General features: G+C 39.9%; 1 protein-coding gene and 1 non-coding gene across 14 annotated transcripts in view; one reads left to right on the top strand and one right to left on the bottom strand.

Annotated features, from left to right (window-relative positions):
- Positions 1–19,765, bottom strand: part of LOC108032533 (mitogen-activated protein kinase-binding protein 1) — a 64,347-nt gene that overhangs the window by 5,490 nt on the left and 39,092 nt on the right. For 5 of the 13 annotated variants that reach the window (XM_044094299.2, XM_044094303.2, XM_017106394.2 and 2 more), the window contains exons 3-12: positions 7,408–7,499; positions 5,234–5,477; positions 4,956–5,165; positions 4,198–4,617; positions 3,414–4,136; positions 2,096–3,351; positions 1,712–2,037; positions 1,499–1,641; positions 1,201–1,245; positions 140–251 (exon numbers count right to left, since the gene is read on the bottom strand). In XM_044094299.2, coding sequence (XP_043950234.1) covers positions 140–251; positions 1,201–1,245; positions 1,499–1,641; positions 1,712–2,037; positions 2,096–3,351; positions 3,414–4,136; positions 4,198–4,617; positions 4,956–5,165; positions 5,234–5,477; positions 7,408–7,499 — 3,571 coding nt within the window. Of the gene's footprint in view, positions 1–139; positions 252–1,200; positions 1,246–1,498; positions 1,642–1,711; positions 2,038–2,095; positions 3,352–3,413; positions 4,137–4,197; positions 4,618–4,955; positions 5,166–5,233; positions 5,478–7,407; positions 7,500–11,215; positions 12,023–19,765 lie in introns of those variants that run through there. The other 8 variants (XM_017106397.3, XM_017106401.3, XM_044094297.1 and 5 more) reach the window with 5 other exon arrangements.
- On the top strand, positions 723–793 carry Trnag-gcc (transfer RNA glycine (anticodon GCC)). The gene has a single exon. It is a non-coding gene; the product is annotated as a tRNA-Gly (tRNA).

The following is a 19,765-nucleotide window of genomic DNA, read 5'->3' as shown; positions in this document are numbered from 1 at the left end:
AGCAATATTCAGAAAGAGATAGACACAGAGAGCAAACAACGGGAGAGAGAGAGTTTTTGGTTATATTAGCCTACTTTCCAACTTGGAGGGGACTTCAATTAGGTTTATCGGGGGGTTTCCCTAATTTCGAATGACTTACCCGGCTTAGTGTAACGTCCTGGTCCTCCGCCCACATTCCTCGATCCATCCAAATTGGCAGCCAGACTCAGGTCCGATATGCTATGGCTTCCCCGAAGGGGTCTATGGCCTACCTGTGGGTCAAAAAATATATACTATTAATTATGGTGACCTATTCATGATTTTAATTAGTACTCTCTTAAGTAACAACAACCGGGTTTAGTCAAAAACGATATGTTAATGGTGCACAATTTAATGGGAATTATAAAAATCAATTAATAAATATATTAATGAAATACTTAGAAAATCAAATATATTCACAAGGTGAAGTCTCAAAAACATTTTTAAAAGTTGAGTCATTGTAATACTAAGTTAAACGGCCGATCTTTGAGTGAAGATTTCGGTTTGAGTTAGTGGTGTGAGTGGTTTGCTGGTTCCTCAAACTGCTTGAGTGGTGTTTAATGGAGTGAAAGGGTGAGGGGCATCGCACATCTTTAGCTCACTCGGCTTATGTGACCAAGCAAGTTTCCTTTATAATCGCTAGTTTAGGCTATTTTTAGAAAAAGCTGAATGTTGTAGGAAGTTGATTTTCCTTGCTTCACCAAGCATCGGTGGTTCAGTGGTAGAATGCTCGCCTGCCACGCGGGCGGCCCGGGTTCGATTCCCGGCCGATGCAAAAAATTTATTTTTAGTTTTTAATGGGAAACATTTTTGTTGTACTTTTCAGTGCAATAATTATATTTTGTGTATTATTTAATGTAAAATAATTTTTGTATTATTTTTTAATTGTTAATCCTTTTTTATAAGAACATCTAATAAGGTAATTAAATTTGGAATAAGGTTACGAGATATTTAGTTGTAGTGTTTTACTTTTCAATTATACTTGTTGTTAAAAGCATTTTTTAATGAAAAACATTACAAGGAATTTTTTCAAGATTTAAACAAATGCAAAAGTTTTTTTTAAGTGAATGTAGTGCGTTTAATCTTTCGCCCGTTAGTGTCAAAGCATTGTGGAAATATGCAAATCTGAAGCATCATTAAAAAAGCGAAATAGTCTTTGGAATCCAACTTAAATCGGCTCACCTCGGCAATAGCATTCAACCTGGTGTTGCCATTTTTGCGCGTACCCTAAACACACAAAATCGGGCAGGGGTTTTATTTTTTGGGTGCATGTGTTTTTTGGGGTGGGGGGTTGGAGATTGGAGGACAGACCAGACACCAAAAACAAATAATGGGACACATATAAAAATACAGAACAACAACAAAAGAGAAACACAAATTAAATGGGCAAATAAAACGGGGATGAATAAAACCCGCGAAGCAGAAAAGTCTGCTCTGAAATACACCGAGGGAAAGGGCACTCCCGAGCCCCAACACTTACATTCTCCAGTTGCTGCTTGACCTTGTTGATGACCTGCAGCAGCTCCTCCTTTTTGGTGCTTGTGTATGACTTGGTGATGGTGGGCGGTGCGGCCACGCTTTTACCATTTTCCGTGTTGTGCTTGGCACTGATGCTGCGGCGACCTGGGAAATGGAAAAATAACCAGTTAAATCCATAAACAAGTTTCCTTCAAGGTGAAATAATATCTCTTACTGCTGCCACCCCGTTCCATGGGCGTTGCTATTCCCGGTCCCTCGGGCAGAGCGGCATGCAGGAAGCTGTTGCTGCTGCTCTGGGGGAGATTTTCCGAGCTGCCGCCCAGCGTGGAGGCCAGCGAACGTTCGGCATTTTCGGCACTGGGCGTGGAGCCCTCGTCCTCGGTATCCGAGGTTCCTGTTCCGGTTCCTGTGCTCGCCGTATGCGAACTGCCATTTCCGCTGAGCGCCGAGGGGGTGAGCTGAAGGCCGGCCTTCTCAAACTTCTGGCGGCGCACTGATTTGCGCAACTCATCCTCGTTCATGGCCGTCACCTTAAAATCTCTGCAAGAAATAAACATGGATTAATACTTTGAATTCACCATTTATTTTCAATACTTACGTTGGCGTGCTGGGCGCCATGTTGTTGTAAAACATTCCATGGTCGGAGCTAGTTCTCTCCCCATCCGAGATGTCCTCTACATCCCCATCATGATCATGGGTGTGCGTATCGAAGCGCAGACCCGGCTTCAACCGCTTATCCGGCAGCTGGAGACGATGTTGGGCAGCTCCAGAGCCCGTTGACATGGCACCATTGGAAGAGGCAGAAACAGCCAGCGAGGAAACGGAGGACACAGTGACCACCGTTCCATTGTTGCTGCTGCCAATGAACTTGAGTTCGCCCCTTCGTGTCTCCATGCCGGAGTCGATGGAGGAGTCCTCGCTCAAGTAGGTTTGATTGTACGTTATGTCCTTGGAAGAGGCACTATTGTAGTCAGAGGTCTGGACATTTACACCGCTATGACCACCTACAGAGGAAACGGTTCCCAGGGGGCTTTCCGAGTTGGAGCGCAGGTCATCGGCCGTTTCCAACTGAGTGCTCCTCTGCGCCCATCTGCCCCTGGCCCGGGGTGCCAGTCCCGGCATCTGTTGACTCGGCGACGAGCTCAGATTGCCCATCGATGAAGCGGCATGCATGGCAGGTACATTTGTGGATCCACCAATGGGTGTGGGTATGGACAGGGCTCCACTGTCAGAATCCGCTGCTGCTTTGCGCATCGCCCACTGAGGCAGTTGACCCACATCCGAAAACCTCTCGGCCACTCCAAATTTGGGCTGCAGTTGCGGCTGCTCTATTTCACTGGTGGGTGATTCCAGGGCGATACCATCGGGTGGCGAAATCGGAGCCAAGGGGCGTGGCAAAGGAGCATGTCCCGAACGGAGGCGCTGTTGTGACATCCTCGCCTGCATGGTCACAATCATATCGTGTGGCACTTGCCAGATAAAAATACAACCATCGCCGCTCGCCGAGATTAAGTGGCGGCAGTCGTTGGTAAACTTCAGACCCGTGACCAGCTCGCTGTGACCATACATCCTCGCCATGCACTCGCTGGAGTAATAATCATACACGGCCAGCGTTTTATCCGTGCACGAGGTGGCCACATAGATGCCACTGGGATCGAGGCTCAGCTTGATCAGACTTCCCTCGTCCGAATGGGAGCCCTTAAAGGTTTTTGTTTGCTTGGCATTCTGGGTTCCGTAGACCCGTACATTGCGGTCCTGGCAGGCGGTCAAGATGTGCTTGGAGTTGGAGTCCACCTCCATATCGTACAACGTCGTCTTCCCAGAGGTATTGGTTCCTCTCATGAAGATGTTGCCCTGTAAAAAGAGGTTGGTTTAATAATCTTCTAATCTGTATAATAGTCACAATATAGACTCACCTGAAAACTCCTGAACATAATAGACTTGTCGGCGCCACAGCTGATCATCTGGAAATTGAGTCCAGCACCCACAAACTTAATCGAGGTGATTGAGGAGCTGTGGTCATCCAGTGTTTGTAGCAACAGATAGTTTTGGGCCACATCAAAGACATGGATCAGACGATCCCTACTGGCACTGGCTAGCAACTTTCGCTCGATCCGCTCGTTAGAGTACTCCAGACAAAGCACCTCCGACTCATGAGCCTCGATGGTGGTGAGCAGGCGCAGATTGACCAGATTATACACACGTATATTGCCGCACCGATCCCCACTGGCCAGGTGTTGCAGTTCCGGACTGATCTTGATGCAACGCACACCATTCCGTCCATCGTAGGAGGAGTTGCCAGCCTTATCGAATAGCGAAGATCCCTGATCCTTGATGAACTGCAGCTCCTCGTCGCTGTACACAATCTTCAGCAGCTCCTTGGAGTAGATGTTCCTTCGGTAGATATCATTGTTGGTGCAGCCATCCAATCCCCAGACGCGAATAGTGTCGTCCGAGGAGCAGGTGACGAAGCACTCCTCCGGGAGAGTTTGCGATGGCTCCCGGTCCACATTATATGGCACTGTCTCCACGCCCCAGATGCAAGTGGAGTGGTAAAGGAACGAGTGCGACTTGCCCACCCGTGAGATGTCGCGCAGATCCCAGATGTATAGAGAGTGATCGTTGTAAACGCAGCTCACCTGGGGAAAATACAAATGAAATAAGTAATTAAATAATTTAAAGTTATTTTAACGAGCTTACCTTGCAACGCTGCTCGTCGAAAACCATGGCGATGCAGTCGGGGAACTTGGCCTGTTGCGGCACCGACATGATGTGGTTGATCTGGATGCCCTGGGCCACATCCACGCCCAAGTAATGAGTTCTGGGCAGAGTGGTCACGTACTCCAGCGTGGCCGCATTGAAGATGCGGATGATGGACTCGGCGCAGCCCACCAGAATGAATCTCTCGTTCACGCAGATACAGTTGGCATTGGTGGTGCGGCACTGCACCCACTTGTCCAGCAGGCGGCGGGAGCTGAACTCCACCAAGTGTCCTTGCCGCGTGATGGCGTACGTGCTCTCCGCACAGATCCCCTTGCCGCAGGCCACCGCACAGAAGTCGTTGTCCCGCAAATCGCCCAGAATGGCGCTCCGTCCCATCAGGGGAATGGGATCCTTGTACTGCAAATGGGATGTAAATCATTAGCTCTCGACCTTCAGCACAAAGTGATTCATAAAATATTCAAAGCAGCAGAGCGCACAGCCATGAGTTGTATTACATTTGTAATTTACAAAATATCTACAAATTATTCAGTATGTTAAGGGTTTCGCAAGATAAGCTATTAAATTTCAAGGCATTTAAACAATATATCTTGAAAAGTCAGGCTTTTATATTAGTACTTAAAGTTAAAATTATTGTTAATTTCAATTTTAATTTCTTTAAATTTAGTTTATTTAATATTTGTCTCATAGAACAGTGCAAACTTTTGGATTTTTCATTTACAAATCGAAGGACCCACCTTTCTTCCTCCCTCCAGATACCAGTACTTGACATGGCGATTGCCCACGGTGACGAAGTAGCTGCCATCCTCGGCAAAACACACGGCGGCTACCTTGGAGCTGATTTTATTTGAGGCCATCTTGAGGTTGGCCCGCCAGTCGAACACGTTGACAATCATGTCGTGCTGGGAGCCCACCGAAACCAGGTACTTGCCAGTGGGCGAAAAGGCCTGCGGATAATTGCAGATAATTATTAATTAAGAAAATGTTAAATTAAATTAAAAGTCCCTAGACTCACCACACAGGTGACGGCGTATTTGTGGTCCACGAACTCCGCCACCACACTGCCGCCGCTGCAGTGCTCCAGACTTCCGTTGGGCGTCTCCAGCTCCCAGACCTTGATCGCCGGATTGATGCCACACTCGCCGGTGGCCACATAGCGACCGCATCGCGAAAATGCCACGGATGTGAATGCTTTGCGGGAGGTGTTGACCAGGTAGGCCTGTGTCTGGCGCTTCGCGTTGAACAGCACCACCGTGCAGCTGCAAATTCGAGATATTTTAGTCAATAAATAGGTCAAAATATATATATTTAACATTTATTTTTAAATCCAACGCGTACTTAGAAACAAGGTTCCACCATAACTAAGAACAATTTGAATTTAGTCCCAAATTTAATTATTTTTGAATCAAATAGTCCATATATAATAAGTAAACATTTAGATAAACCAAGTATGATTAATTAGTGGCATTGTTATATGCCAACTGCTAAGAATAAATTTGTTTATATGTACTAAGAGCATTTTGTTTAGTTGCTGATTAACTGCCAAATGAATTAGAATGCTAAATAAGTTATCGCTTCTTGAATAACATCGTCAGTATAATTCATCATGACTGTGTATTATAAAACATAAAAGTAATAAAGCATTAAAAAGTATAAAAATGTTATCAAACAATAAAATAATTTATTAGAACCACAAACATTCTATAAATCATCTTATCTTTATTTATGTATATTTTAAAATATGTTTTTTTTATTTTTCAGTTTATTTTGTTAAGGTAGGTAATTAAGGTAGTCGTTGTCAATCCTTATAATTAATAGTATATATCTACTACTACCCCACTATTTAAAGAGAAGTCTTTGACTAAGTTAAATTGCTTAGAAATACTAATTTAATTTTTTTGTTTTCCATTATTTAGCATTTCCCTCTACTCAACAGTATTTATCTACTGACCCTGACCACTTAAAGACGTCCTTGACCAAGGCAGGCGTTTTAAGTTGGTTACACATTGAAAGTGCCCAAGGATGCAGGTTCTGCTCTGCTGGGTTCCCTTTATTTTCCACCCCACCACCTTCAACCTTTTCCTGCCGCCGCTTAACCCTCTTGTGCCAGAAGCTAACTGCCTGCCCGCCTGGCTCATTATTAAGCTGCTCTTTGGCCTCCCTGGTTTTATTTCTGTTGTTGCTACTGTTGCTCGGTTAATGAGCGCATCACGCCCACATCTTTCACTTAGGGTTTATACACTTCTAGATGGTGTATAGCAAACTATGATATAAGTTTTGTTGTATAATCTAATTAGCACTAAAAATTTAAGTCAATAACCTTTTTTTATTTCATGAATTTTAATACCTATATACAAATATTTTCTTCAATTCATATTATTTCTCAAGCATTACAGTGCATTAAAAAGTCCTAGAAGGTCTGGGAAAAAAATTACCCTCAGCATTTTCTATTTATTCATGCTTGCAAATGCTACTATGCATACATGTGTGAGCCAAGAAAAAACTTTTGCATCGCAATGGAAGCGTAAATATGCCCTTTTTGTTAATGCACATAATTAGTAGAGTTCCTCGGCTTAATTCACTATAATTGAAATGTTGTCAGGATAAAGAAGCGCGGCATTTCAATGCGGAAAAAAGGTCCAGATTTAATAGGATAAAGTAAATGGAATAAATTGACTTTGTATCCCTAATTAATTGGCAAGGATTTTCTTAAGCCGAGATATCAACTGTCAGGGCAATTCATTTCCCGCCGCCTTCCATTATCTCTAAGCTTTCGCTTAACCAATCTGTCATTGATAATTGCAATTATTCAGTTTATTACGTATACGCCGCGTAATAAACTTTTGTGAGCCAAGCAAATATTCAGTGACATATGCAAATCCTGTGCGGAAAAACAGCAATCACGTTGACATTATGTCACTTCAGCCCCTCCCCTTTTCTCCCCCCTTGGTTGCCGCAGATTTTCCTCGACGAGATGGGAAAAATGCAAGCATTTGCGACAGTTGAAGAGAGATTAAATCAACCATTTTCATGGCATTTTTTTTTTTTGCTACTGGTCAAATTTAAAGCACAAAATTCAGCGGAATTGAATTTTACCCTGAGCCAAAAAGGAAATGAGTTGGATGTTCTGATGGTTTCCTTTTGCGGCGCTGTTGGATACGTAATATTCTTGAGATATATGAGACTTACCCAGCTGGATAGGCCAGCAGGCCGCTGACTGGGGATACATCCAGAGCCGCATTGCTGCACACAGTCAGGCCCAAGACCTTTTTGAGTTTTATCTGGAAGGAAGGAAAAGAGAACAGCACAACATTAGATATTACATCACATCACTTGGGGGTTCCAGTTTATTTGCTAAGTTTTTATACCCATTTTTTTCGCTCTCGGCAAGGTCGGCGTTTGTGGAATATTTGCCGAAAATACAAAACCAAACGAAGTTAACTTGCTGTGTGAATTGTTAAGGCATACAATTCGCACATTTATCATGTTGTTTACATGCGAACCCAGCCTTATACGATTTACATAAACATAAACAACGGCAGAAATTGCCTCAGCATGTTAACATGATTTTCCAATGTTTTTTGCTACGTTTTTCATCAATAGTTATTAACAGGTATTGTTGAGTTATAGATTTCCTCATAAGGGGTGAAAGTTGGATTTAAATTTCGTTTGATAATATATAAATAACAACAAGGTTGTTGTGTAAATGAAAATAGAAATGTAAATTTAGTTTCTAGTGTTTAAAATATATTTACACTTGTTACCCAAAGAACCCTAATGATTTCATTCATTAAAACCCAACAAATATGGTTCTTTGTATTTCGACATGCCTTTTTGTATTTAAATGCCGCTTTGTTACGCCTCGCTAGAGCTTCACCTTGATCTTGCCCGAGCTACTTATAAGTTATTAAAAAAAGCCATAAAAACTAAAACAATTAAGGGGCGCATGGCTCAGAACACAACAGGTTGAGTACTTTTAGCGATGGCAAAGCAATACTTAGAGAGAAGGAAGTGCAAGTCAACACTACCGCATTGGAATCGAATATTGGTTATGATATATGATACATGGCTGAGTCCAACAGTGGGCGATCCATAAGACGACTGTGTCAACTTTGGCATGCTGAGAGGCATCCAAAAGATGCTGGATTATAATTCTGCGTCGCAAATGCGAATCGCAAACTCGGATTCCGAGACAAACGTAAACGAGAATACATTCCGGCTGAGATCATCTCAAAGTGTCAGAGAAACAGAAACCGAAACAAAACAAAGTAGCGCCAGCGTTTGTTTACTACGAGCACTACTTTATTGGCTTGTTTCACTTAAGCGAATCTCGGGCCACACCAACGCAGCCTCTAAAATCTATATTTTAGTGCATAAGGTCGATCTAGGGAACCGGTTTTCAAGACTTCTCGCTCGCTCCTCTCCCGCATATTTGCATTTTTAATGACACTGATATGCCGTGAAATTGTAAACAAATTTTCTGAGCATGACTAAAGTATGGTAACAATGAAAATAAGTGCCAGCCATGACTGTAAAATTATAATCGCAGCTTCCCCCAAAAATCATGACCAACTGGCATCGATTTCGTTTGAGTGAAAAAGTGGATAGAGATATCGAGGGAGCAAGGCAATTACGGGGCGTATGCGCAATCAAATCCGTGAGCTTTGATTTCAACTGCTGTGTTTAATTCGTTTTCAAATGATAATTAGGCAAAGCAAAAGCAGGGAAAAAAGCTAATGGGTTTTTATAATTTCAAGAGATTTATTTGCTTGGAAATTATTTATTGATTACCAGTTTTCAATATTTAGTTATTAAATTGGAAATATTTGTAGTTTGAAATATCTTTCCACTTAGTGGAATATAAAATATTTTTATGATTTTCTAAAATTCTAATATAGAATATTTAATTTGTTTAAGTTTTCTTTCTACTAAATTTTCAATTTTAATATTTTACACAAATTCTTTAAGAGCTTGTCTGTATTTTACCAACATTTTTCCTACCACAAACAGCTGCCGCAGTTCGAAAGGTATTTTAAATTCCATTTATTTTACACATTTACTTCTTTTTTGACCAAACGGAAGTCAACACACGCCATTCATCAAAGCTTAATTTGGCTGCTGCCAAATACAAAAGAGCCCACAAAAAATATAAAAAACAAACTAAGCCAAACAAAGCGAAATTCTTTTGTTACATATTTGGTGTAGTAGCGAAATTTATGTCCATCGGAATAGAACTCAAATTTCCATTTTGTATGACAGATGCTGCAGTCAAATGATAATTAATTATTATTTAACGAGTGACGAGATCTTGGCCATGACCAGTCCGTAAAATTGGCCAAGAGGCCCGGGGCAAATCACTTTTCGGTCAAGTGGCTTTTGGCCCAATGCCCACCGTTCGTTAATGAAGTGCCTCCGGATTTACTGGGTCTGCCGCTCATTGTTTTGGCCAAGTTCAATGCACGCAGCTGTTGGCTGCAATTGTGGCCAACCAAATTCTATGCCCAACCCACATGCTTTTGGCGGTCTGAGGCATTTCGGATTTTCTGCCCACAATTCGAGCGAAAAAAGGCCACAAATAAGCTGAAGCATTTCCAGCGGACAGGTGTCAACCAACAATCATGCAATGAAAATGTTTACCTTAAGGCCACAAAAGCAAAAAGCTGAAAATTATGCAAATTTAAAGCCTTCTTCAGTGAGAACAAAACATGACTGCGAATCGATAAATTATTTTGGGGCTTACATGGTACCAGGGGGCTTACATTTCGCCATTACTTTATTAATATTTATAATTGAACATGTTCATAAATAATTATATTTATGCCAATCAAGACTCTCCGTGGAAAACATGGCATGCCGCAAATTATTAGTTCGGTTACAGTCCAGCAGCCAAAAGCCCATTGGCGCCTCAAACAAAAGCCAGGCTTAATTGCCTACTAGCTTAATCAATAAATAAATAAATAAATTGCCAAACAGGAAAAGATTTTCGTTAAGAAATTCTTGCATAATTAAGACATGAGTTATGGAAAGGCTGATAAGTCAACAAGTTTTGAGCATGGCTTTATCAAATGAATATTAAATTGTGGCATAAATAAATGCAAAATTTAAGCTGCAACATGTTTTGTTCTCTTTGGCAAATAGATTTTCTGGTTTTGTTTGCTATATTGGTTTGCCCTACCACGTTTCATGCATTTCCAATTGGCTTTCATCGGCTTACTCGACCACCGAACATGGCCCTCATAAAAAGAGCTAAGAAATAACGACAAGTAAACAGAAAAAAATTGTGATTCAATTGCTAAAAATATTTCATCACTGAAAAACACTTTTCCAATTTTCTAATATTATTAAAGGGGTTAAAAATGGTAGATTGAAATTTTCTTTTATTTTATTCAAATATATTTATTTCTTTCTGTGTAAGAAAAGAAATACATACAAATGGCAGCTAAGTACACCTTCAGATACAATCGTATCCACAAGGCGCTTACGTGAGCAAAATGTTTATGACTGCGAAAACAAGCCAAAATCCAAGCCACGCCAAGAGATTTTCGATAGAACGAAATCGTATTAAGCTGGATTCTTTTTCGTTTCAGATACAATAGCACTGGTATTTTCTATTGAGATTCCTCCTTTGAGTTTTAGAAGCTGCCGACACTAGCTAATTGCCTGTAATTACCCCGGGGGCACAAATCGCAGCCGCTCGGGCTCAAATAGAATATACATTTATGCCGGGGCAAAAACCACAAAAATCCATTACAAGTGCGGAGACAAAAGTTTTCTAGCGAAATGAATCATGCGGTGGAGTCCGAGACGCCGAGAGTGGGTAGAAATCTCATGGATACATGTATCTAACCATGTCCAAGCGGATGTTGCTCCGGCCAATATGCAAAAGGGGGAAGGAAAATCCAGTGAAAAGCCAGCGAGAACTTGCTTTCTTAGCCAGTTAAATGAAAGTTGAAATGGATCCGATTCCATTTCGATCCGCAGAGTGGACGACCTTTACCTCATAGGCGGCCACATCCTCCTTGCCGTAAATGGCAGTCGGCGATGAGTTTCGGGGGGCGAACATTGCTCAATCTCTTCGAAGGTCCTCGACGACACACAACACCACATTCCTCGGTAAATATTCACTTATTTAGTTAATTGCAAATCGGGCTTCCACGTTATCTTTATTTTTATGGCACATTTGAGACAGACGCCCACCAAAAAAACAAAACTTAAGGCTATAAATTCGTAATTGTTTTTTCGTTCAGTTTGACTCTTTTTTTGGGGGCGTTGTGGTTTCGTTTTTCGTATAATTAATAATACACTTTAAATAATACTTTTTACTGTTTTTCTCTTTTTGATTTCGTTGCTTTTCGGCTATATTTTTGATGACTAGTCTTTATAGCATTTGTCTTGTGCTTCTCTGTTTTATGGTTTTTGCGACTTTGCGTCAAGGTCGTGTTGGGTGTTCTCTTTGTATCCGTTCGGTTCGTTGTATCTTTCAGTGCTGCGGTGTCTATTTATCTTTTGTTTCGTACCACCGTAACTGAACTATAATTATTTGTTGTATTTTTTCTTAAATTTTTTTGACTGCGTTTCTTCAACTTTTGTGTAGTTGTTCATATAAAATTCGTTGCACGTTTTTCGCTGGCTTGCTTGCTAATTTCTTTTTACAACAATCAAAGCGTCGCCTTATAATTATTCAAAAAATTGCTGGTCGTTTGTGGTTGCTGTGACTATTTGTTGTTGTTATTATCGTAAATTTTTTGTGTCAGCCGTTGTCGCGTATCGGTTATTAGCGCGGCTCAAATGAAACTGGCGAGATTTCAACGATTTCAGCACGACGTCGCCGATATCGAGTTGAGCCAACAGCCAGAGAGCTTGAGATATGGTAAGAGATATACTGTATACAGAGAGAAAAATAAAAGACTGAGAGAAAAACGCTCGTTTGAGACCTGTCCGATTGAGTTTTTGAGCGGCACGCACGCCTATCTGTTAGATACTCAGTCTTCAAGCTCGAAAATTTGCATATTTCACGATGAACAACAGAAGAAACACGTTTCTGGCCCCAAGTCCAAAACAGCAATCGCTGTTCTAACACGCGAATCAAACTATTCAGACCACTTGAGGCAACTGCAACCTTTGTGCGGGAGGGCCAAGAAATAGGGAACTAATAAGTTTTAAAACACGCTAAAACAATTAATCAATTAATGCCGGTAGTTTTGGCACCCACGATGGCTTTAATTATTTAACAATCTGCATATAGCCAGTGGAAAGTTATGGCATCTAAAGTCTGTCTGCACTGCCCACCGCTTGCAATAAATTCTCGGAATTACGGAATCGGTGGGCGTACCATACAAGTTGTTCCCTCCAAAAGCCGTAAAGCGAAATTGGGCAAATCAACAGCAGGGCTTGTGGCTAAACATTACAATGAGAGTATCGGGGGTCAGCCAAGTGGAACACATTTACCACTGCCATGCAGATAGTTAGATGCGGATACAGATGGCAACAGATACAGATGTATCTGTGACCGACTATATGGTGCTGGCTGCTTGTTGGGGCTGCTTCTATGGTCAAGATGCAGTCTGTGTGGCAAAGGCTAAATAAAGCCATTGCATTGTGCACTGACTATTTGCAGAAAATATGGAAACTGCCGCTTATGACTTATGGGCTTAATTGACAGTGGTTCGTTGTGAGTTTTCACTTGGAAAGGGGCTTTTCGAGAACATTAATTAATATGGGTTTTAAGGCCTGAAATTCGTGAGTTTAAAAAATCTTTTCTAACATTCACCCCTTTATAGCAAATAAACTAGGCTGATTTATAGTTTTCTCTCCCCATAAATACCACACTGTTATCCCCACACACATCATCTCCACTCTGTCGACACTCATAAACTACTCACTTTGAATACTTTCAATTCAAGTGCAATCATAAGCTTAGCTATTGCACAAAGGCCAATCAAAGAGGTAGCTACCTTTCCATAAACAACTCACCAAAACACACACAAAACAGTAGAGACGACTGAAAAGAAAATCAATTTGCATAACACAAATCAAGTGAAATAATCAGGCATCAGTCGGGAGAAAAGAGAGACAGAGGTTGAAAAACCAAACCGATGCCCAAACAAAATCCAAACTTGAAGCGCACTGCACCACCGACAGATTGACAAACAAACAAAGCACCCAGCACACTGGAAAAAATGCACAGTTGACAGACACCTTTAGTTTCACCCCACCCCTTTGCATCTATGTATCTGCGTATTTCCCTGTGATCCGAAATTGTGCAGCCAATTTCTTTATCTTGTGCCATGGCCGAGTCGCAGTTCGGCGCTAGTTTATGGGGGAAAGTTACAACCGACTTGCTCTGACAGATGCTAGGCAGATAGATACAGACGGGGTACTCGGGGGATTCCCGGGCGATGGGGGATCGGCGACCGGGCTCAACTATCTGGGTATCTGTGGGTCCGTCCGCCTGCATGCGCCGCATATTCAAATGAATGCAGACTGCTCATTGTTGCTGCTGTTGCTGTTTGGTAGCCGCTTGTTAATACACAAAGAGAAATGTTTACAAATATAACAATTGTAGTTTATAGTTTTTAATTTTCAAATCAATTTCTCAATTTCAAGTTAATACTAAATACTTGTTTTTCAAGATAAGAAATTGTAAAAGTTAAATCTCAAGATTTTTAATACTATATAGTAAATGTAATTTACATTTGAAATCATTTTTTTTTTAATTTTGTTATCTTTTGACTAGCTTAGTTCCTAGATACTTATAAATTATTAACTTTAAAATACTTTTAAAACCATATTTCTTAATTTAATGTTTATATAGAAATGGTCCAAAATTGTCTGTAACCTCAGAATTAATACAATTTTCTCGCCGTGTATCCGTGCTTGCTGCTGTGCCACTTGGCTGCCTTTTTCCCTTTGATTTGCGCCGTGAAAAATCGTTGGACTGCACTGGAATTACAAACTATCCATCCACAGTCTGTCTGCGGAGAGAAGTATTTATCGCCTTGCAATCCCACCTTCTTGCAATTCGTAATTAAAATGCCTTTTGCCTCATTGTCATTTTTGGATTGTACAATTTTCAAATAGTTTTTTGTAATGCAAATCCAATCGAATTACTTTTGTTCGGACCTGACCACTGCTGGGAATGAAGCCTTTGTTCGCTTTGATTTGTGTGGGCAACTATAATCAATAATTATTATGATTTATTTGCATTGTTCTGGGCGTCGCAGATTAGATATCTGTGGGCTAAAAACAAGGCAGTCTGTCTGTCAAGTGGGGAGTCTCTTTGGAGGATTGGAAGTGATCTGAGACCGAGGCAATATCGAATAATTACATAATTGGTGCGATCGTTAAGATTGAAATCATCGGGAATGGTTGTATTAGTATTCGATTTTAATTGCAAGTTGAAATTTTTATTTTTCTTATAATCGGGAGCTCCAAGTATTTCGTAAGCAAATTCTTAATTGCTCACATCTCACTCAGAAATGTTTAAAAAAAAAATAACCAATCAATCACTGATCGACTTGAAAACCACTCAACATTTCAATCCCAGCTGTCGATCCGTTCAATCAGCGCTCCAATAAACCCACTCAATCGATTCTGCCGTGGCGCATGCGCATTTTGTCAATCTGTCAATATCTCGGCAGCTCGAATTAAAAAAGCTCGCGATGAGGTAAGCTCGGGTATCTGAGCAAATCTCGGCTATCTGCGCCCCATTGAAACGTTGCCGACAATTTTGATTAATTGCACAGATTTGCAGCTAGCTGCAATCCAAAGTGTTACAACAACAGGTTGGCCATCAATCGATGTTCCCCAATTAATTCGAAATCAATAAACCCATAAAGCTTAATCGTACGGGGTGTTGCAGCAGAAAAAAACATAGACGAGAAGTGGTAAAAATAAAATATGAAACATAATTCAATAATAAAGCGTTGCAATTTACTCCGCGTTCCACTTGAACTACGTGACAAGCGTGATGGCTCTTTGCGTTTGGGCCGGGAAAAGTCTGGGAAAAACTGGCCATAAATTTGGCAAGGCGGAAAAGCGGCCGAAAGGAAAACAGTGCATGGAAAGTAGGAAGAAAATATTTAAGGGGCCAGCTTACTCTCGGATGTCAAAGTTGATGAAAGATGCTGCCAGCTCAACGGGCTCTTGGCTCTTAACTTAAACTTCAGCTTTCAAAGGGGGAGTGTCTCTTAAGCTGAGGATTTTCAATCTCGAGACTGCATCTTTGGCGGCTTCAGTTGATTTGAAAGTTTAATCAAGCATTAGTGTTAGTTAAAAGGCTATTTTCGGGGCTTTTATTGCCTTTTTTCTGAAGAGTTGTCGGTGGCACGTAGTGCACTTTGTAATGGCCGCGCAATTTGCCTAATGATTGCTATTTGTGCAGGTAATTTGCGAGTGCAGATCAAAGAGAGAGGCTTATATACGGATGGAGTTGAAAGTCTTTTTATTCCGCTCGATTATAAATGTTAATTATATGGCCAAACTTCCGAGATAGTGCTTAAAACGCTTTCGATGTAAGCTTTCTTTAATTGACACAAAAATGTGTGATTTGAATGGCTAAGTTGAATGTTGCTGACGTGAATTGAAGATGGTGGAATGGTAATGTGTGCGTTTCAGTGGTTAATTACTGTGGGAAGATGGTGAAAATTGCTTGTAAGCCAAGAGTTTCTAGATGAATAAACAATAAATATTAAAGAATTTGTAAGTATTTGATTGACCACTTAATGTTCATTAAATACATAGTATCTCCAAATAAGAATTAATTTGACTTCTTTTGACTTTCCCAATCACCATGCTTCTCAATTTACAAGCAAGCCATAATGACCCCTTAAAAGTATCGATCTCCATCACAACTTAACCCTCATTATCTCACTTCATTTGTGGTCGTTTCATTTGTCTTTTGCATATCAATTTCCCCTGCCAAAGACCTAACCCATTACAAACTTATGGCCGCATTCAAGATATTGATTACATAATGCCCGAGCCAAAATTGAAAAAAATATCAATTTCGTGTGGTCACAAAATGCATTTAAGTTTTAATTATATAGAGAGTGGAACATTTTTATATTCCACTTTGTTCGTGCTGTGCTTCATTTTTATGTACTGCTAAATGCTGCAGAGGAGTTGTGGTCGCTGTTGTGAAAACCACTCAAAAAAAATGCGTTTCAAATTGAAACGAGGAGATACGCCCACAAGCCGACGAGATACAGATACATGCGATTCCATATGTTAAACGCAAAAGACTCGGGAGCTGCAGCAGTTGCAACGCACTTAACCAAATTGCTACAATTTGACAAATACAAAAAAAGCAGGGTACACCCATGCCAAAAGTGTTGGCTCTAATAACAAGTGTCAGTCTGTCAGCTGCCAGCCCCCAAAGTCTGCCCACAGTTTGTCTTTTCTGTTTTTTATTTAAATGCATTTTTTTCGCATAATGTTGCTGGGGTGATAAATTTTAAGTACCTAATTTTGTGGTATTAAAATGGCTTTATGACATTATTTATAATTTGATTAAAAGTCGGCAAAGCATTAAAGAGATTGATACATCATTTCCGGCATTTCATAAATTTAAAAATCAGCCAGATGCCAAACTCTGCCCACATAAATTATTTTTTGCACTGTGATGTTAGCATATTCACTCTTTAAGTCAGTTTAAAATTTTGAATTGAGATAGGTATAAGCTTAGCTTATAAGAGTATTTCCAAATTCGTGTTGACGATATTTTAGATCGAGGGAGTACAACAATTTTTGCCTGACCAAAACTAAATGTATGCGAACTGTTTTAACACCCCTAGACATTAATACGCCTCAGCTCGTTCAAGTTGCTTCTTTGCTTCCATATCTGAATCTCTTACAAAAAGGCATAAAATAAAGAAACGAGAACTTTTATCTAGTATACTTCAAGCAGTCTAAATTGTAGTGCGAAAAGATAACTAAATAAATTATGACCAAGTGTAATTTAGCATTTTTTGTGTGTCGCGATTTTTTGCGTGCTTGTATTTTTTTTAGTTTGTGTTTCTCATTTCCTGAGCTCATTAAACAACTTTATAATTCACACCCAGACAGACTTGAACGAAAATTGTCTCAGTTTTTTTAAAAATTGTTATTAACTTGCATAACATTTGTGAATTTATGAATATAAATCAAAATTGCACAGGATGTTATTAAAAATAATGTATATCACTTATAATTGGTAAAAATAGAGGTCAAGCAGCTACCAACAAATAAATGTATCTATTAAATCATTATTATTTGTTGACACACTCTATTGGGATATACGTGATATGATATCATAGCTGATAGGAGGGTTTACAAAATAAGACTTATACGACCCGTGCTGCGGCAGAACTTGAAAGGAGGAATTATTTTGCGGAGCAAAGTTGCTTTGTGACTGGGAATATGTTTAAATATAGATTATATTTTTATTACCTATTTTTAAATGTAATGTATATATTTAGAAAAGTTGCGTAATCATTTCTTAACAGATCCCAAAAGTATACACTAAATAAATAATAAGCATTTTTTAAGACAATTCAAGAAACAGAAATTAACCTTTTATTAGTTAGGTTATGAGGTTAATTAAAAAAAAAAAACAGATGGCTAACCGCAACTATCCATATTTTAAAGACAAATAATCTAAGACCCTACACATTGAAAATCATCAAACAAAGAACCGTTAAGATATGCAAATTTCGGAAGACAAAGAAAATAAAATATAGGCATTATCTAAAACCAAAGCCAAGCCATTTAAATTGATTACTCATCTGGGTCAAAAGAGATGGCAAAGAAAGAGTCGGCGCTGGGATTAAGTTACCAATTCTTCAATGAGCCGTAAACAACAAGATTTAGCAACCTCAATTTGCAATTTACATATGCCGCTGCAGCTCTCCTTTTACCTCGATTTTTTTATCTGCATTTGAGTGGGCGTTCCGATAAATAAAGCCAGCAAATTGTTATGGTTGTTTGTGATTATTTTTACAGCATGTTAAGCAGTATCCAAGTTTTTTTTTGGGTCGGACATGACTACCAGGTAAATGCAATTGGGCAGCTCAACAAGGTGAGAAAAGTCAGCGTCTTTGGGGAAAAAAATCAATTACCTCCGGTGGATTTTTCTTCGCTAATAAAACTGTCAGGCTAAGCCCGCAAGTTCATCCGAAAGTGAATAATAGCAATTTAATTTTGATTTATGATCGAACTCAACCCGCTGAACATTCAACAAAACGGTTAATAGAAAGCTCGGATTCATCTCCAGAAATGTTTTATTTATGACTTCTGCGGCACGCAATTGAGCCAAAAGCCGAGAGAGAAATAAAGCAATTTCGGTTAAGTAGAGAACAACCCAAACAACTGACATCATCTGCTGAGACAGCAAATAAGAAGCTTTTTGCGTTTCAGAACCAAACAAATCTCATTAGAAATGCATTTGCAAAGCCGAAAACAAAACCTGAATCGCCGACAGTCGAGCTAAATTGAGTCCCAGCTGATTCCTGACTCGGACTTGGCTTCAATTAATAAATCAACCTGTTGACCAAACAGAAAAGCGATCCAGGAAGGCATATAAATTATAACAAATTGAAAACAAGAGACTTTCCCAATCAAATTGTGGGCGTCAAAGGCAGATGGCCTGGTAAAAAGATAAACACTCTATTATCACCGCCGAAATGCAAATGAATCCCACATTTTATCTTCATTTAACCTTTTGCTCGAGAAAGTCAATCTGTCAAAAAACGAAACGAATGTAAAGTGGGCGGTCGAAAAATTGTTTTTCTCATAAATATCGTTGAACTCAGACTGTCTGGTGGGTTTTTCGGTAGCTTCATAAGATACATTATCTGTATCTGAGAACAAAAACATTTAGGAGTGCCCACCACATCAATCAATTTGCTAATCATGTGGGTTGTATAAAAAAGAAAGAAGACAAACAGCTGGAGCACAAGGCAGAAAAAGTCAACGAAATATAGGTAAATAAAAGGTGTTGAAACATAGTTGGAAAATTAATGTGAGCTTTATTTTAATTAAGAAAGGGGCACAATTTTTGTTGGTGAAATTAAATATATTTTTAAGGCACACCTCTACCCTACCATACGTAATGGCTAAAACGTGAACTCCCATTTGTTTACCTACTTATCGCACCATATTTATGCGAGGCATTTAAACACACATTTGCCCACCAGTCTAAGCAAATTTGACAACTTTTTTGCCACTCGCCGGCCAGACAACATTCTCGCATTTCGAACTTCAAAAGTTTTTTGCCGATTGCCTGCCACAAATCAAGTTTAAGTACAGCAACAAGGCAAAAAACTAAAACAAAACTATGTAGAATAGTAACAAAAAAGTGCCGTCAGTGGGCTGAAACAAATGTAATTGCGCGTGTCGAAATGTGGAACAAAAAAGCAACCTAACATGTACCTCTATAGATACTCTGGCAGTCAGTCAGCCAGCCTACAACTTTTAGATTCTAAACTCTTGATAAATTTATTTGTCTGCGGGCGACAAAACAATTGAATATTTTTGCCGGCCGGCTTCAACACAAATTTAAAATGCACAA

The sequence above is a fragment of the Drosophila biarmipes genome, chromosome 2L (genome assembly GCF_025231255.1).
Source record: "Drosophila biarmipes strain raj3 chromosome 2L, RU_DBia_V1.1, whole genome shotgun sequence".
NCBI lineage: Eukaryota > Metazoa > Arthropoda > Insecta > Diptera > Drosophilidae > Drosophila > Drosophila biarmipes.
This window is presented reverse-complemented; position numbering and strand designations above follow the sequence as displayed.